The following is a 17681-nucleotide window of genomic DNA, read 5'->3' as shown; positions in this document are numbered from 1 at the left end:
GCCACCTGGATCTCTTCCATGGCCAAATTTTTGTAGTAAGATCTACATTACAACTCAGGCAGTAATCAGGTCAAGTTCATTGCTGTTTTTACCAATGCCTATAGAACGCCTGGTGATCTCCTTACAACTCCTAGGTGGAGATTAAATTCACATTTAATGTCAGAAGGTAAAATCTTTTCTTTTTTGAATAGTACTTGATTTGATCTTGAATAGTGCTGTTTGCTAATTGCTTGCAATTTTGTTTTTGAAATATACTGAAAGAGGCAATGTTGCCACCCTATTATGGGTGAATTCTTTATGTCTAGGCTGACCAAGAGTTTGGGGTAATTATAAAGACGAGAGCAAGTTTCATTAAACAAACAAATATGTTTAGCTTCACATCAAAATTAGAATAAGTAATCTTAACTTCTCCTTTAGCTGTCACATTTGGTTCCCTTCAATAGATAACGATTTTTTCCCTAGGGTTAGGCGACACATTGAAACATTTTCACACTTCAGAGTATGGAAAATGTGATGTACTGCTAAGCTAATGTCTGCATACTGAACGCAAACTTAAAACATGCTTGCAAAACGGTGCTTATAGTTTGTTTTCTTATAGGGATAACCATGACCATGACCAAATATGATACATACTAAACATTTCACCTCCAAAAGGAACATTCCTAAAGAGGTGAATACTGCTAAAATATATATTGGATTGCACCACAAGCCTAGATAGGCTGCTGATTGTCAGGAAAGTCAGTATAAAACTGAAGCTAAAAATCAGCTCTGCTAAATCATCTTTACCAGGGTACTTTGTATCAGGAGCTCAGTAAAAAGGGGAGACTATAAAATATGTGCCTAACAAAACATGTCAGCAGCTTGAATGGAGCAAACGAGTCCAGATCTGAGAATTCTAATAAATAAATGAAGTTGAGCATTTATTGCCAACGATCATGTCACTGGGGCCACAGAAAACTGGAGCCGTGCAGCTGGGAGGCGGGTGTGTGGAGCCAGAGGAGGCACTGGAAGGCGCCCAGGTTTTATTATTTATGGCGTGCTGATGAAGAGACAACTTTCCATATGAGGAACAGCTTAACAGAGGAACAGTCAAGCTGAACCAGGAAGAGGGCCAGAGAAAGAGCGAGAAACAAAAGGGGACATGAATAAAAATGACAGCTAATAAAACAATACAAATCTAAAATGCTGTAACTTTCAAAAATAATTTAGGGCCAAAGGAAAAGAAAAAAGAAATCTCATTTTGCTGGCCCTGCGACAATTTTCCAAGAAGCACAAGGCATTAAGCAAAATGAATGTGCTGAATTTAAGACCAATTTGTCTGTATGCCTTTCTAGCTCTAAGTTTGGTTGCTCCTAAAGTTGGATCTATTCATAAAAAGGGAAGTGGCAATTATCTTTGTATTTAGTTAATGTATCCATTTTTCAACCAATGTTTATTGAGCACTATTCTATCTCGGGTGCTGGACCCTCTGGGGCTATGCGCTGAGCATAGACACAGTCGCTGTCCTCAGGAGACTCATGACCTGCTGTGGGAAGCAGAAAAGGCCACGGTCAAGTTCAGGACACTGGGATGGGTGCTGTGATGAGCTAGGTCAGGGCCATGGAACGGCACAGAAGAGCAGCTGCGGGGAGGAACTCCAGGCCTGATGTGGAGCCTGGAATGGACATCAATTAGAGAACTTCACTTTTTATATTGATTAGATACTTATGAAACCTCCATACAACGCAAATCTGTTTGATTGTTTAAGAATTAACATATACTTTTTATACAAAGATGAAGCATCTGTGTTTCTAGTACTTTTAATCCTTAAATTCTGGACTTGAGGCTCACCTGAGTTATTTTAAATTATCTCTCTATGGTATAACAGACCTCTTCTTTCAAGTGTGGCCAAAAGCACAGTATGTATTAGCCACTAGTTACTGTGTGGCTCACCAGTGGCAGTCACTTCATTAGCGTCGAATTATGCTTTACAGCATCTGGAGGTGGGGTCTTCATACTCATTTGACAGACCAGGGACTGGAGCCCGAGGAAGCTGACCCTCTCCAGGCCTCGAGGAGTGAGCCTCGCAGCACTTCCACGCCTGTGGGTTCAGTGGGCAGGTAGCACTGCGCCAACAGCACGTCTGCACCCAAGGAAGGCACATCAGTGAAGATCCACTGGCTTCCTCACTCCCCAAAGTTACTTTAGCTGAAATACTCCCTCCTTTCTTCCTACCTCTTCCCACCATTCTCACTGCAGCAGTGCTACTATACTCACACGGGCCAGAAACTTATCTTAGTTGACATGGTAACACGGGAAAGTGTTTCTGGAAGCTGAGAACTGGAACATCTTATTCTGAATGATTCCATACACACAGGCATGCAGCGAGGCCATGCAGCATCGCACATTTCCTTCTCCATTAAAGATGGTGCCATGCCCCGTCCCCCGCAACAGTTCAGGGCGGGGATCCAGCCAGGGCGCTCAGCCACGAGCCAATCATGTCTCCCGACATCTGTTTGCCGCATTCCCAGCTCTCGACTTTTCTCCAAAGACTGTCTATGCCATCACTGCTTTGCCCTTGCTCTAAGAATATGTGGTTAAACACTGGCTGCAGGCAGGTGTCTCCATGTGTCTGGGGACTTCAGATTTTCCTTTTGCCCTCACACCTTTACCTGCATACATATTCCAAACCCACTCTTCTGCCCTTGGCCAACTGCTATTTCAGAAATACTGCTTAGTATCTGAGGACTAAGCAGTCTATTTAATTATTTTATACTTTCAATTCAAACAGTATTCTAGGTAGAACCCATTTTTTAGCATCCTTAAGACCAATCTTCCCCCCCAAAACCAGGTAATACACTGAAGGGTAACACTGGTTCATGAATAACCCAGTCCTAAAAAGAGCAAACAGTGGAGGTCTAGTATCTCTCTGAAACTGGGTAGGGCGTAATCGGTCGATAAACCACTGCAAATTTTTTCAGAGATTTCCATTCCTACCCTCTTATTTTTCAAATCTATAATAATTTGCAAAAAAGGATTAAATTTTCCCTTTTCATAGTATTTGAGCCAAAGTGTGTCTATGAACACTTCCTTTTTAAATTAGGCACTAAAAGGATGACTTAAGACCCATTAGCTTATCAATTAGAATATAGTTCTTCCTCTGTTTCAATATCTTCCGTTAGCACAGAAAAATGTCATGCTGATGCCCTGGCAGTGCTTCAGACAGGGAGGGGTGGCCACGTGCACTGTGCTTTCATCTAAAGGCTGAAATTTCAGTAAGATGAGTGCTCAAACTCCCCCATTTCAAGAAAATATTTTTGCAGCCAAGATGGCCAGAAACTTCATATGGCAACTTTTCTGACTTGAGGTAATTTCCCAGGAATTTAAGAGGCAATCATTTACTCTTGACTTCTAAAGAGAACCTGGGCTTGAACAGCACAGTTGTGTCTAAAATTGATCATTTAGCAACAACTCTCTGAAGTTGCTTGGGAGCAGTTGAGACACCTAGACATCTGGACTGAACTATCTAGTTCACTTTCCAAGTTGTAAATTTTCTGGCCTCAAAATGACTTTTTAGCAAAAAAGTGAATTTTTTTATTAGCTGAAGTACTAAAAATCTTTTGATTACTTTGATATGAAACACTACAGCTGTAAAACTTATGTCTAATCTTCAGGGCAATGCGCATTTAAGAAAATAGGATTTTAGACCCTGGCCATGTAGCTTAGTCAGTTATAGCCTTGTCCCCAAAAAGCCAAGGTTGTGGGTTTGATTGCCAGTAGGGCACATACAAGAATCAACGAATGAATGCATAAGTAAGTGGAACAACAAATCGATGTTTCTCTCTCTCTCTCTCTCTAAAAGTCAATAAATAAATAAATTTAAAAAAAAATTAAAGAATAGAATTTAAAAAAATCTGAGTCCTGAAAATACAGGTTTTGAATTATTTTAGATGGAAACCTTATTAAATACACTGCTCTATAGGATATTCAAATAAACAAGAGAATTTAATAGATAACAAAATGGTTGAAACAGATAATTTGTCATCTGGAAATTTTCACTTTTGTCGACCTACTTAAACAGAAAATATTTGAACAAAAGGGACACATACACACACTCAAACACAGTTTTTACTGAAAACTGTATATGAAGAACAGCCGAAAATTCTTTACATTTCAATCTCTAAGTTCTGATCTTTTTATTTATTCTGAAATAAAGTCTAAGACATTAACAGTTAGTATACAGAATTTTAAAATAAAGCTGCATATGGTTAGAAAAATATGCATCAAGGGCATATATTTCATAAGAAAATAAAGTTATATACAAAACTCACTTCTGTGTATTAATGCTGACCCTAACTTGTTTGATTTTCATAATTAAGCGCCATCATAAAACAAGAACTTGGAGGGAACAGTGATACAAAACTCTCTCTAACTTCCTGTGGTCCCGTGTTTCATTTTTCTGTTTCTCTGGGAAGCTCAACCCCTCCCTGGTAAGAGAGCGCCTTCAGAATCCTCCAGAGCCTGGGAGGGTCCTCACAGTTGTGCCCTTGTTGCCAGTGCAGGAGGAGTTCTTCTTTTCTCCCAAGCGTCTGTGCACAAAGGACGCAGTGAAAGCCCAAACGGGACAGGTGTGGACCCAAGTGTGGGCTGGGACACGCAGGGCCCTGGGGGGCATCTCCTGGCTCACCGGGTCCAGGCTGGGCTCCTTCATTTTTTGTGAGTATTTCCATGTCATGCTGGTGATGCAGGCAGAGTTGCGTTTTCGGTTTAGGAAATGCATGTACCTCCTCATCAGAGGAACCGGGCTTCAGCAATTTCCTTCTTTCAGGATGCTGTTCCCAGGAAGGAGCCGCATGTTGAACCAGTTCTTCCTGAACTGCTTGGCTTGTTGGGGAGACCTCCTCTTGTAGCCTGCCCTGAATTTCCTCTCCATGAACATAAAGTAAATGAAATTTTATTTCAGCAAAAGACTGGGCCGTGATCTGACAGCGGCCACATTTGATTTGCAGTTTGACTTCATCTGCCTGGTTTAGGAGGAGGTCTTCTTCTAGGTTTGGCTTGTTTTCACTGAAAAAGGGGAAAATAGTCAATATAAAATTGCATGGAAAAAACAGCATTGGAATTTTTCCTTTTTAAAAGCTCTTAGCCATCAAAGAGCTAAAACCACCCACTCATGAGAAGCATGAAGCTGATGAGTAGCCGAAGGGAGCACAGGAAGGCCTTCAGCAGAGGCCACAGAACCCCAACTGTCACTCCTGCTTGGGGCCACACGTTTCTCAAGATACCAGGGGCATTTGGGCATTTCCCCCAGGGGAGCTAACTAGCCTTTGGTTACTGCAGGAACAGGTGTTACCAAAGGGAGAGCCAGGTAGTACCAAGTGAGGCGACCCAGGAACACGCTGGGCTTGGTTGACAGTAACTGTCCCACGCCACCCACTGTTGCCATCTCTAACCTTGAACATCAAATACAGTTTCAACATTTTACCTAAAAATCAAAACGGACTACAGGCTAACAATGACACGGGTCAGAAAATATAGTGTGGGAAAATGTTTAATTTTCATGGTGCTAATGAGGATTCAGTTTAGTGAAACTCCCTGAGGTACTTATTGCTCTAAGAGAACCTTGTCTGCCAGGCTTTCAGATGAGTTAGCTTGTTTGTTTACAAGGCTAGCAAGCAGTACCTGCAAAAGGGAATGACACAGGAAAAAGTTAGTCTGGCCCAAAGGGGAAAACAGGGCAAATGGAGAGGGTTTAAAGTCTGGACACCTTAGGGTCTGGTCATACCAAGGCGCCATTATGGATTATGTGATGTTCTGGGGCAGATGACGCTGTTTAGATATAAATTCTGTGAACACCATTTTTGGGTAAATTATTTGTAAAAAGTACCAGGAACTATATACAATATTTCATACATCAGATAAAAAATGACAGGTCACCTGACTATCCCCAGCATACTTCAGATAGGCATTTGTGGCCTGGCTCATGGGTTAGTGTTACTATAAATCACGACTGATCAAAAATCAATGAGAAATGAGATTATTCTTTAGGGAACTAGAAGGATGAGGTAGCTGCCTCATAAAATCTTAGTCTGAGAGATGGTTTACAAACTTATATTTCTGAATATGAAATCTTAGCCTGTCCCCCCAGGCTTCCAGCCCTCAGCACTCACCTCTGCACAGCCACCTCTCTGTCTCTGTTCTTCAGTGTGTCCCCTTGTGGCAGTTCGCTGGGAGAGGACTCGGTGCTGATGACAACCCTGTGCACTTCTTTCAGATGGCCGAAATAGACTCTGACATGACCGAACACTTTTGCACAAAATTCGCAGCACACAAGTTTCTTCAGGCGGTTCTCACCGTGGTGAAGTTTCACGTGGGAGCTCAGGCTGCCAAAACGGACGTATGCCTTGCGGCAGATTCGACAACTGTATGGCCGTCTGTTCGTGTGCGTGTTCATGTGGTCTCGGAGGTGCTGTTTGAACTGGAAGTGGTGGTTACAGACAGGACATCGGTGCCAAGGCTTCTTGATGCCAGAGAATCCATTTCTGAGTGCTGAGCTGGGCCTAGGGGAAGTGCTATTGTCCTGCTTAGAGCAGAGATATTTAGGGGTGAGGGAATTGTTTAACAAAGCGTCCTGTCCTAGGCTGCCAGGTCTTTGGGACTGTAACATAGCTGCAGGAAAAGCCAGGGGAGCCACAGCGGGCATGACAACGACAGGTTTAGGCATAATGCTACGGTATTTTTTCATAGCCCCAGGTTTTTGGTCCCTGGATTGTTGGGGATCATGTTTTATTCTTTTACATTTCCTCCTTTCCCCCTGAAATGACAAGATTTCATCTGGTAACTTCAGTTTTCTTCCTTTTCTCTTTGCTGCCCCGCCGCTCAGTTTTGTTTTGTGGTTGAGATCCAGTTTGGTGGCTGAACAAAAGGCACTTGCACATGGACTTTGCTTCAACACCTGCAGACCAGGCACCTTATTGGCCATTTTGGTGGCTGCCTCACAGCCTCCCATGAGGGTGGATGTCTTACTGCAGTCTACCCTGAGCCCAGGTAAGGACAGGTCTACAGTGTTCACATCTGACTCACGTTTATAAACCTCTGTTGTTTTCATTCTAGAGTAGGGTAAGATTGGCAGTTTACCTTTGGGAATTGAGGGGATCCACTGAAGTGCACTGCCAAAAATGGCTGGTGATGACTTGACTGCACCTTTTGCAAGATCAACTAGTTCTTTATGTTTTTCACTGGCAACAACAGAAGGTTTACCGGATGTTTCTTTGCTTGCAAAGTTTTCTTTCCCTGAAATCTTCAAGAGGCTCCACTTGGCAGAGGGCTCCTCTGATGTGGATGATGTTGGAGTGTCAGGATGGTTCAGCTCTCCATGGTCATTGGTCAGTGTGGCCATGCTGACGCTGGTTGGGGCTGGGTCCGGTGATGGCACTGGCTCAGATGGGCTGGGACGGGGCAGGGGTTTGGAATGCTCAGGGAGGGAAGGGGATGTCTGGGTTTGGGCAGGAGGTTTGCTGCAGCCACTTTCAGAGAAGCTCCGAAGGGGCTTCTTTGTTGATCCTTTGTTCTTTCTTGGGGGTTGGTACCGAGGGATAGGGAGTTTAAGGTTTTCGGGCAGGGGCAGTCTGCGTTTCTGGATTGGCTGAGCTGAGGCAACATGTGGCAATGCCACGAGAGAAAATGTCCCCTCCTGGCCAGCAACCTGCATCAGCGCATAATTCGGGGCGGGCACCCCCACTGGTGTGGAGCTGACAGAGGGGCCTGGATTCACCTGATCAGAGAGTGATGGCGAGTGGCCTGACAGCACTCTGGAAGTTAGGACTTTGGGAACTATTTTTGGTGCAATGGTCCTAAACTGACTCTTATTCTGCAAACCTTTCCCACTCCGTCTTGTTCCAGAAGGCATGGCTGATTCACCTGCAATGACATTACAATGTAAGAGGTCACCTTGGTATAACTGTTCTACAGTTGGGAGTGCAAATAAAATAAGCACCTTATCATTTATACCACGGAGAAGGCATTCCTAGACCTGCCCTTACTCTTCTGGGTCAACGCCTTCCTATCTTTCCCAAGGATCAATTATTATTCTCCTCTAAAGTTCCATAGCTCCTATATAACATTTGCCACTTTCACAATAATTTATCTGTTTATGTATCTCTACCACTAAACAGAGCTTCTTGGGAGTTGGAACTCTGTCCTGCTCAACTTTACTCCACTAAGTCCATCCTCTCTATTAACCGAATTCCCATCTATCTTTACAGACTAATGCCACACCGCCACCCATCCTGGTCATCCCCTCTGGTCTGTTCTACTGTGGATTTTACTTATTTTATATACACGTCTTGTTGTCCCTATAAAACGTAAACTTTGTGAGGGTGAAGCCGATATGTAATTCATCTTGATATTTCCCCCTATATCTTCCATGTGAAACAAACGTTTCTTGTATCAAACTCATTTTTCACTCAATTTCCGGCCACACCATTCGACCTCTTGGCAGTGTGATGTGTTTTGCACAGTGGATGGATTCCGGGCTGAATGCTAGCTTTGTTGCCGATTCCCCATGTGACTTGTGAATTTCTTCTGACACCTTTCAAACTGTTTGTGTGCTTTTGCAATTAAATCACCAGTATTAAAAAAGCTAATCTGACACCTTAAAAAATGTTGAGGAAAAACAAAAAGATAGAAAGTGATAGGTAAAGATACCAAGACAACATAAAAAATACCCGAACTCACACAAAAGTACCTCTTAGGACACTAACAGGAACGATTTTAACTAACAGAATAGCACTTCATCCTGCTCCCGTTTATTATGACTGAAGACCAATTACGACTACTCTAAGAACACAATTCAGGAAACTTGTCACTGAACTGCTTCTAAGGACGGAATCATCTGTTTTATTCCTGAGGTTGTAAAGGCCCAGCTGCAGAAAAATTTCCCATTTCTAAGTACCTCATTTCAGGCAGATTTCACACCAACTCACATTTACTGGGCACCTACACTATTGTAGGGATTGGCTATTATAGGCCCTCAATCCATTTTCTAAACTCTTTGGGGCACAACATATTTTGGAATTTCTACTTACTAATTTTTTAAAAAGTAATAAGACACAGACACTAAATGTTACATAATACTCAGCAGAGTCTGCAAAGCACCCCTAATCAAGCTTATTACCTACTACCCCTGTAGCGAAATATTTAAATAAGTGTATATTCACAAAAGTGGGACAAATGAAGATTTCTAAATAGTCTTACTCAGTTCGGGCTTTGCCTCTGAATGAGTTTTGGTACCCAACTTTTGTTTTCAGAGCTTTTTAGATTTGGGAGTTATGAAGAAAGGCTTGAAGAATTATTTGTTTAGGGGATACCAAGGACACAAAGATGGTAGCTGGAATCTAATGAAAGAGACAATTAAAACCCTTTAAAAATCAACCTTAATTTTAATGTTTTCAGCTACTGAACTAACAATTTTAGCAGAGAGTTGATTTTTTCCAGTGAAAATGACATTCCCCAAATAAACAAATTGTAGAATAATAGTGATAAGAAATGTATACTGACCAACTTATTTTATAAAGTAATCACTGTCCAGGGAAGAAAGAGTACGTTAAAAACATATCTCACATGGAGGTTGGCATTAGAAGGGGAAACACTAGTGCTATGGTCTGGGAAATTCACACAAGGACAATTAAGTAATCCGTTGTTTTCCTTTGGAGCTTTGCTGACAGGAAGTTCATGGGTAAACTGATGAGCCAATCACCTGGCAACAGTCACCTAAATGGATGGATCTGCTACATTTGCTTCTTCTTACTATAAGTTATTAATTTTTTAGTTTTATTTTCATAGCCTTTAAAGTTAAATGTCTTTCATTTTAAGCCTCATATTTTCTTTTTCAAAGAAGTATCGAAGTTGTAAATAAGTACATTAAATTGGGATTATGAGGTTTTGTAAAAAGATTAAAATTATTGATAGCTTTTGGTTATCTAAACACAAGGCTTATTAAAAACTTACATTAACAACAATAATAATAGTCTTTGTGCATTGATGCAACAGACTGGGGATAAGGAAGGAAGAGAAGAGAAAACATTGGGTCATTTATATCTACTTCTGACTCTTAATTGATTGAGCACAAACTATTTACAGCAAGAAGAACTGGAAGAAAGGCTACTTTGTCCTTAGTCATAAATCCCCTTGAAATAATACGTGTCAATAATACAGCAAAGCATAAGCCACATCACCTAACTTGACTGCTCCTAACTGTCCAGGGGCTCTTCATCTCAGAGCCAAAGCCAAAGTCCCTGCAACGGCCAGGAAGGTCTCCTGCCATCTGGCTCCTGGGAACCTCTCTAATTACTCCCTCCTCTCCAGCTACTGTGGCTTCTTTGCTGTTCCTTAGCTGCCACACACTCGTTTCCTCAGTCTCTGCACTTGCTCTCACTGCCCAGACACTCTTCTGCTAGATAAATCTCCAGAACTTGCTCTAGCGTTTCCTTCAAGAAATGCTCACTGCCTCTTCCTGGTGAGCTCTTCTCTGACTACCATATTTAAAACTTACCTCCGTTCTGAATTCCTGTGCACACTGGCTCCATCCTAGGGACTACATTATGGGCCCGCGCCCCTGACAGAGAGAATTCTTCAAGGGCAGGGAGCTGGCTTATGTCTTCAGGGCCCAGCACAGTGCTGGGGTCATGGTAGAAATGTAATCATTATTTGTTGATTGTGTTAGTGGTAATAAAGTGACTAATGGCTGAAATAAAGACTTTACAGATTGAACCTAGAAAATTTTATAAAAAACTAACAAAAAAAGAAATGACTTAAAAGCAAACTTTAACATTTCTAACTGTTGAAAATTCAAAAAAGAAATAAGAGGATATATCTCTGGAACATTGTTTTTTATTTTTGTTGTTGTTTGTTTATTTGTTTTAATTAAATTATACTTACTGCCAGAATAAGGAAATGAGTTAGTACCATGATAAAAACCTCTAAAATAAAGTGATAGTGAGGTCAACCGACTAACCATTTATGAAAATAAGAGAGAACAGTAAATTATGTGGCTGTTCTACAAACTAAAATAGTCAAAGAAGTAAGCAAGCTCTGAAGAAAAGATTGCATTAAAGAAAACAGACAGAGATAAAGGGAGAAAGAGGGGGACTAGAGTATAGAAAATAGAATCCACTAGAAATGGAAAAACTGAACCTCAGAGACAGCGGATGGTAATGTAAACACAAAGAGGAGCAGAAATAACAAAGAACAGAAGATGCAGCTGAAGCAACAACCAGTGGTCAAGGTCAACTCAAAGTCTCTGAAGACTTAAGTTGGGCAGGGCCTTTCTATTTTTTTATGAGCAAGTGTAGGAAAGAAAGCAAGTTTCTGGCTGCTAAGGTTTCCAGAAATGAGCCATTCCAAAGGGAATGAGCTAATTATGATGCATTCAAAGTTAATGTGCTTTGATTGATCTTCCAAAATTTCCACATTATAGTGAAAATAAAATCACACAGGAAGAGCAATGCTATTCAAAGGAAAAGGAGGCAATTGTGGCCCAGGAGAAAGGAGACCCTTTAGGGTAAGTAGGGGTCTTAGCTGATGGGTATGGAGCCTGTCAAACAGAGTTTTCCTCAAGTTCCCTGCAATCTAGAGAAGTGGATGCAAGGGTAGACAAGTTTATCAGCTGGCTTCATAATCAATGATCATAAGCTAACCACAAGATATCTGTGGAGTAAAAAGATAAGGGCTTATTGGGTAAATTTAGCTTACTCAGGTTTACCTGGATCTGTCGGAAGGACATACAAGAGTGAGGGTCTTCATGAAGGTGTGCTGAGTCTCATTTCTCAGAATCATTAAGGATGAAGTGATAAGGAATGAAACTGATGCATTAGAAGAAATGCAAGGTAGAAGGAAGAGGGCAAAGCCACAAAAATAGAAGAAAAACCAAACCAAACCTAGGAATTAGTTAAATGTCTAGCAACAGGGCACTAACAGAATAATCATCCAATCAAACAATGTAATACTATGCAGCAGTAAAAAAAGAAAATGAGTTAGATTGATATGAACTACTCTCTAAGATGTGAGATTTATAGTATGCTACCACTTGGATTTTAAAAAGTTGATGAGGCACACACACAGAAATATATTCCTGTATATGCATAAAATGTTTCTGAAAAAAACTAGTATTTTGGTGGCCTTTGGGGTGGGGGCTCTGAGGGAACTAAGAGGATAAGACAGGTACTTATTTTCCACTGATTACTTTCTGTGCCTGGCATACAGGAGGTGCTTAGAAATATTTGTTGAATGAATGAAAGGAAAATGAAAGTTTCCCTATTTGAATCTATTTTTTAAAAGGGTATCCTTTAGGATAGCGATTTTCAACCGATGAGCTGCAAACATTTGTAAAATATACAATACCTGACTATTTAGTCAAGGGCACTGACCTCTTTTCCCTTAGATTGTCAAATAAATTAAAAAAATGACAACAGCCAACACAATAGCCATCTGGTGTGAATGAATCAAAATTATACCTATTTTTATTGTCAGATTGGCAAAAAATATATTTCTTTGGTGCACTGAATTCTTTTAGTATTTGCTTATGTGCACGAGATGAAAAAAGTTGAAAATCACTGTCTTAGGATATTCACGATAGGTATGTGTGTGTGTATGAATAAATTACTATGTCTAGATTACACACAGAGTATCTCATTTTTTATTTTCCTTGCCACTTAATCACAGGAATTGCTAATGATAAGGAAATTGATCTAATAATCTGACAGGCAGTACATAACTACCCCCAAAAGTCAAGCACTGAGGAGTGTCAGAGCTTATCACCTCCCGAGGACAATTGGGGTCCTGAAATTGTTCCTCCAAACACTTGGTTCTTGAGGATAAAACAAGGCCATCTGTAATAAAGGTCAGTTATGCTACAACAACTACAGGCTCTTTTCTTTTTATCTTTAAAGTAGTTTGAATAGAGTTCTTAGAGAAGCTGACAGTGCCATTAAGTGCCACTTAAAACTCTAAAACACTAAGATTGTATGATTATAGAATGTATTTCTTCGCAATGTAGCTATAAGAGTGGTTTACTCCACCACACACTTACAAGGCCTTTCCCAGACAGTGACCAAAAATCTCTCACCTGTCACCTACTAAATTACAGGTGTCATAGAGTTGTGCACTAAATAATGAGAGGTAGACATTCGTAATTTCTGGAAATCCTGCATAATTACCCATAACACAGTTTAAGAGACTCACAGGACTCTCAGGCTCTAAACATGGACTTTTATTAACTGAAAACATAAAAGGCTCACTCAGTAAAATTAATTTTTCACAATTATACAACATGAATACTTAATATTGATTTTAAATGTGAGCTGTTTTTAGTAAGCATATGAAAAATAAGTATTTTGAAAAAGTGACATTTACAGAAAGTGATCTAACTGTGGATTAAAGGGAAACTAATAGATATTGAGTCCTTACTATGGTCTAGAATCTCTGTTATGTCTTTTAATTGAACTCTCACATAAACCCTGCAAATAAATATTATTGTTCCCTTTTTATAGATTAAGAAAAACAAGTCTTGAGGAAGTTAAATAATGTGCCAAAATCCACACAACCGAGATCTGTCCCATTCCAATTTGAAACAATGACCTTCCTCTCCTTCATTCTCTCCTCAAAAGGAGGAAAATTATGTACAAGTTGCCCTAGTTAACTCCAAAATATAATATTATCTCTGAACATTTAGTGAAACAAACAAACAAAAAAAGATATTTTGAAATAAAAATGCCTTGTCTGGTCTCCAAACTTCAATTATCTTTAAATGATTCTTTCCGAAAGCCCACTTATTAGAAAGAACTCATGGAAACTTAATACTCATTTGAAGGTAAAAGCAGATTTTTAAAACTGAACTGGCCACTTACTATCCATAGGATTCTGACAAATCCAATCAGGTTTCCAGTATTTGTCTGGAAAAAGTGCCCTGTGTGTCTTCCTCCCTTTCCTCTATTACCTCTGAAGAGTTTGGTCTGATGCCGATGTGCTGCATGTCCGAGGCAGCGGAAGGAAGAAGTAAGGCTCAACAGCACTGAGTGCCAACACCCGAGCCAGCGTGACCATCTGCTTCACAGCACATCTGGCACAGATAATATTACAGGCCGGTCCTTGGGGCAGGCAACAGCTGCAACAGCTCACTTCCTGATTGCCATGGGCAGAACCAAAGCCTCCTTTGTTGCTTCTGAACCAAGCTGTTGCTGCTCATGCCCTGGCCGGTGTGGGCCCCACTCCCTGATCCCACGCACTGGGCCACAGGCCTGCGCTCCACATGGAGTAGGAGCAGGTACAGAAAGAGAGGCGCATCCCTGCTCTTGAAACAGGCTCCATGGATCCAGGAGCAAAACAAAAGTACTGCCAAGTCTTAGCCACATAAAGGGCCAAAACTGTTAGGTGCTGTTTAGGTTTTAACTTTATTAAACTAAAAAACCCTATTTTCAATTTTATTTGTTGGCATCCCGTTTTTCTCTCCCACTTGGCTTTCAAATAATAAATTCCAGTTTCCCAGGATGGTCTTTGGTTAAAACAAATATGGTAAAACCCCAGAGACATCTGAGATAAAAGAACTGCCTCCTAACACAGGGGAGCTCAACTTAATTTTGTTGAAAACCCTATAAACACATTTAGCTATTGCCTTCCCTCTCCCCAAGGCACTGCCCAGCTCTGCAGCAACACAGTCAGCAGGAGTTGATTGAGCGCTGACTGCAGAGAGTGCACTGTTAAACATGCTGGCAGCGGCACAGTGTTCTTTTGTTTCTAGGGACACAGGATGCCAAATACCATTTCTATTCCATGTATCTGCAGCACTAAGACCCCTAGCGACATTATGTCCAGGACCCACATTTCAGGAAATTTGACACTATACAAAAGAACAAAGCACATTCCCAAATAGGTATGTTGTGTCCTGAGCCTAGTTTGGTCCATTCTCCTTGGCACATGCCCAGCTCTGCTGACCCATGCTCTTACCGACACCCTCGCCTTTCCTCCTGTAACAGCAGTGGGGATATCCAGACACCGATTCAGCACAGGCCTTTGACGGCCGCCTTGCCAAATGCTGAACTCATAGCCTGGCCTAGCAAGAAAAAAAATTCTCATTTTCTGAGCATCAGAACTTCTTTATTTCCTAGCACTTATCAATACTCTTTCTTAAACATTATTCCAATGATAAGGAATGTTTTATACCAGGTATTGTGCAAAATCCTTTACATGCATTATCATTTCATCTCTACAATAACCTGAATTGGGAATTACTGTTATACGTACATTTTATAGATAAAGATTTTGAAGCTGGTAACAGGCTGGACCTCAAGCCTAGCTCGTTTGACTCCAAGGGCTCTTTCCACCTCTACGTGCAGACTGTTAGCTGTTACGCATGGTTATGGCCACCACCATCATCTCTAGTGGAAAGATCATGGGTTTTGGGTTTAGACAGAGGTGCTTTCAGCTCTTGGTGCTATCTTGTGGCTTGTGAAAGTCACTCCCCAAGCCTTACTGTCCTCAGTTTTGAAATGGGGATGCTAATAGTTTCTGGCTACAAAGGTCTATCAGGATTAAGTGAAGAAGTGCCATGAAGGTGCCAGAGTAGTGCCACCACATGTGACATACGCAGCAGACATTTGCTTCCTACTTCTTCTTGCCAAAAAGTATGAGGTTCTTGACATTTTTGATGGAAATGAGCCCCCTTCCCCAACAAATCTTGAACACTAATCCTATGGAAATAGTACTGAATCCTTAACCTGGTGTTTCTTTTTTAAGAAGTAAATGAAGGAAAGAGGGAAGAAATGGCTGTTACTTGACAATGTTTCCAATAAGTCTGTAAAGCATTTTTTTCTTTCCTGCCTTTCTGCTGCCCACTGAGGTAGCTGAACCTTGCCTACATCTGATCCGTCCTATCAGGCTCTCTTATTCTCTGCCCTTAGTTTTTACATTGCAGTTGACAAAGTGATAATCAGATGGATAATCGTAGTGAACAGGAATTAACATTATGTGCATTTTAAGGAGCTGTTGTATGGGGCGCTCCTCCTTGCTTTGTTTATATTGAATATTGACGTTGCTCTCAAACCTTCTGGGAAGAAAACCTTCCCGGCAGACTGTCCCTGGGGTGGGAATAATCCCAGGGCTCAGTAGCTCAGTGAAGGACTGGGTGTAGGTGGGGGACTAGGGACCACTCTCTGGAGGTCTGTGAGAGCAATGGCCATGAGATTTCTCAACGCAGCAGTAAGATGTGTAGACTTGCACAGAGGGTAGGGGCAGGAGATACTGAATATTGAAAGCACGTTCTTGTAGATCTCAGCATTTTGCTGAGGGAATCATTAAGAAATCATTTAAGGCAATTAATTAATTGAATAATTGATGTCCCAAATGAAAAAATTTTTAAAAGTTGAACATTTACAATACATTTTAATAATCCTCAATTTCAATAAATTTCCCCTTCATTTTAATTAAGCCTCCTTTTATCAGTCCACATTTCTGGAAAGAACTTCTTTGATTTCAGGGGTTTCTGATGAAAAACAGTTGAAAACTATATGAAATATTTTTATTTTTAATACATTTAGAAAGATAACGTTGTTTAGCTTTTTGGTCCTCCAAATTATTACAGGAACAATATTTTATTCACTATTACAAAATAGTTCTTTTGCATCTTTACTCAAATCTAAGAATGACTGAGTAGCATAAACCCATCCTACCATGATTGTTTTTGTTACTATTACTAGACTTGTTAATATTCAGTTGAGTCACATAGTTGAGGTTTAGAAAGCTTTGATAACTGAACCTCAACAAGGCAAAAACAGTAAATCACTTCATTTCACATTCTAGCACCCATAACAAATAGCTGTGTGCACTTTTTCCAGATTCTGATGTTTGCTGAGTCAGCTGTTTCTCAGCAAGACTGGTGAGCATCAAAACATCTCCTGCCAAAGAGCTTTAGTAAGCTGCACAAATATCTCATAACAAGAAATTTTCCACCACCAAATTAGAAACAGGTCTCCTCCATTTAAAATCTTACAACCATTTCAATATCAGTTGAAAGAGTTAAGTATCCGGGACGAGTAACAAGATGACAGCTGGAGAAGAAAACCTTTTCCTTAGTGGGATAAACAGCAAGTCAGGTTTCCACAACAGTTCTGATGTGCAGTCAGGTGGACTGACTCAACCAGGACACACATCGAAGGTTGGGAGGCTCTTGCCTTTGGTTGAAACACCATGATCATGAAACTCAAGTGGCAGATAAAAGGTCACAATGTTTTAACAGCAGTACAGTGGAAAGCAAGGGACTGGAATCACAAAGACATTCTTATTTTTACACTATAATTTCAAAAATGGATTTACTTTATATGTAAAGTAAGGAGGGTGCAAACTGCACTTTAAAAATTGGAGTAATTAATTGTTCTTCTGCTTTATGGTATAGTTTTACAGATGTTTTATCTTCCACTCACAGTGATTTATAACTTTTTTTTTCTGCACGTTTTTCTCTGCTTCAGCTTTTATGCCAAATAGTTCATGATTTGTAAGTACCAATGCACAGGACCATGTATTCCTGTATGGCTATAATTATTCCCTAAAACTCCTGCTTCATAAGTTTTTTTTTTTTTTAACTGTTACTTATTTCTTTAATCAAGGCACACTTTACCATAACATAGAGAGACCATCTACAATACTGAGACTTT

The 17681-nt window shown here is 40.6% G+C and overlaps 1 protein-coding gene across 10 annotated transcripts in view; it reads right to left on the bottom strand.

Moving 5' to 3' along the window:
- The window catches only part of ZNF438 (zinc finger protein 438), a 192419-nt gene that overhangs the window by 18315 nt on the left and 156423 nt on the right, over positions 1 to 17681 (bottom strand). For 8 of the 10 annotated variants that reach the window (XM_090266651.1, XM_090266650.1, XM_090266653.1 and 5 more), the window contains 2 exons: positions 6150 to 7899; positions 4096 to 5046 (listed from right to left, as the gene is read on the bottom strand). The exons of the other annotated variants lie outside the window; for them this stretch is intronic. In XM_090266651.1, coding sequence (XP_090122777.1) covers positions 4431 to 5046; positions 6150 to 7888 — 2355 coding nt within the window. In that variant the 5' untranslated portion in view covers positions 7889 to 7899 and the 3' untranslated portion in view covers positions 4096 to 4430. Of the gene's footprint in view, positions 1 to 4095; positions 5047 to 6149; positions 7900 to 17681 lie in introns of those variants that run through there. 10 annotated transcript variants of the gene reach the window in all.

Source organism: Furipterus horrens, unplaced genomic scaffold (genome assembly GCF_987537825.1).
Source record: "Furipterus horrens unplaced genomic scaffold, mFurHor1.1.pri manual_scaffold_2, whole genome shotgun sequence".
NCBI lineage: Eukaryota > Metazoa > Chordata > Mammalia > Chiroptera > Furipteridae > Furipterus > Furipterus horrens.
The sequence above is the reverse complement of the archived record's forward strand: the minus strand, read 5'-3'. Positions and strand labels throughout refer to the sequence as shown.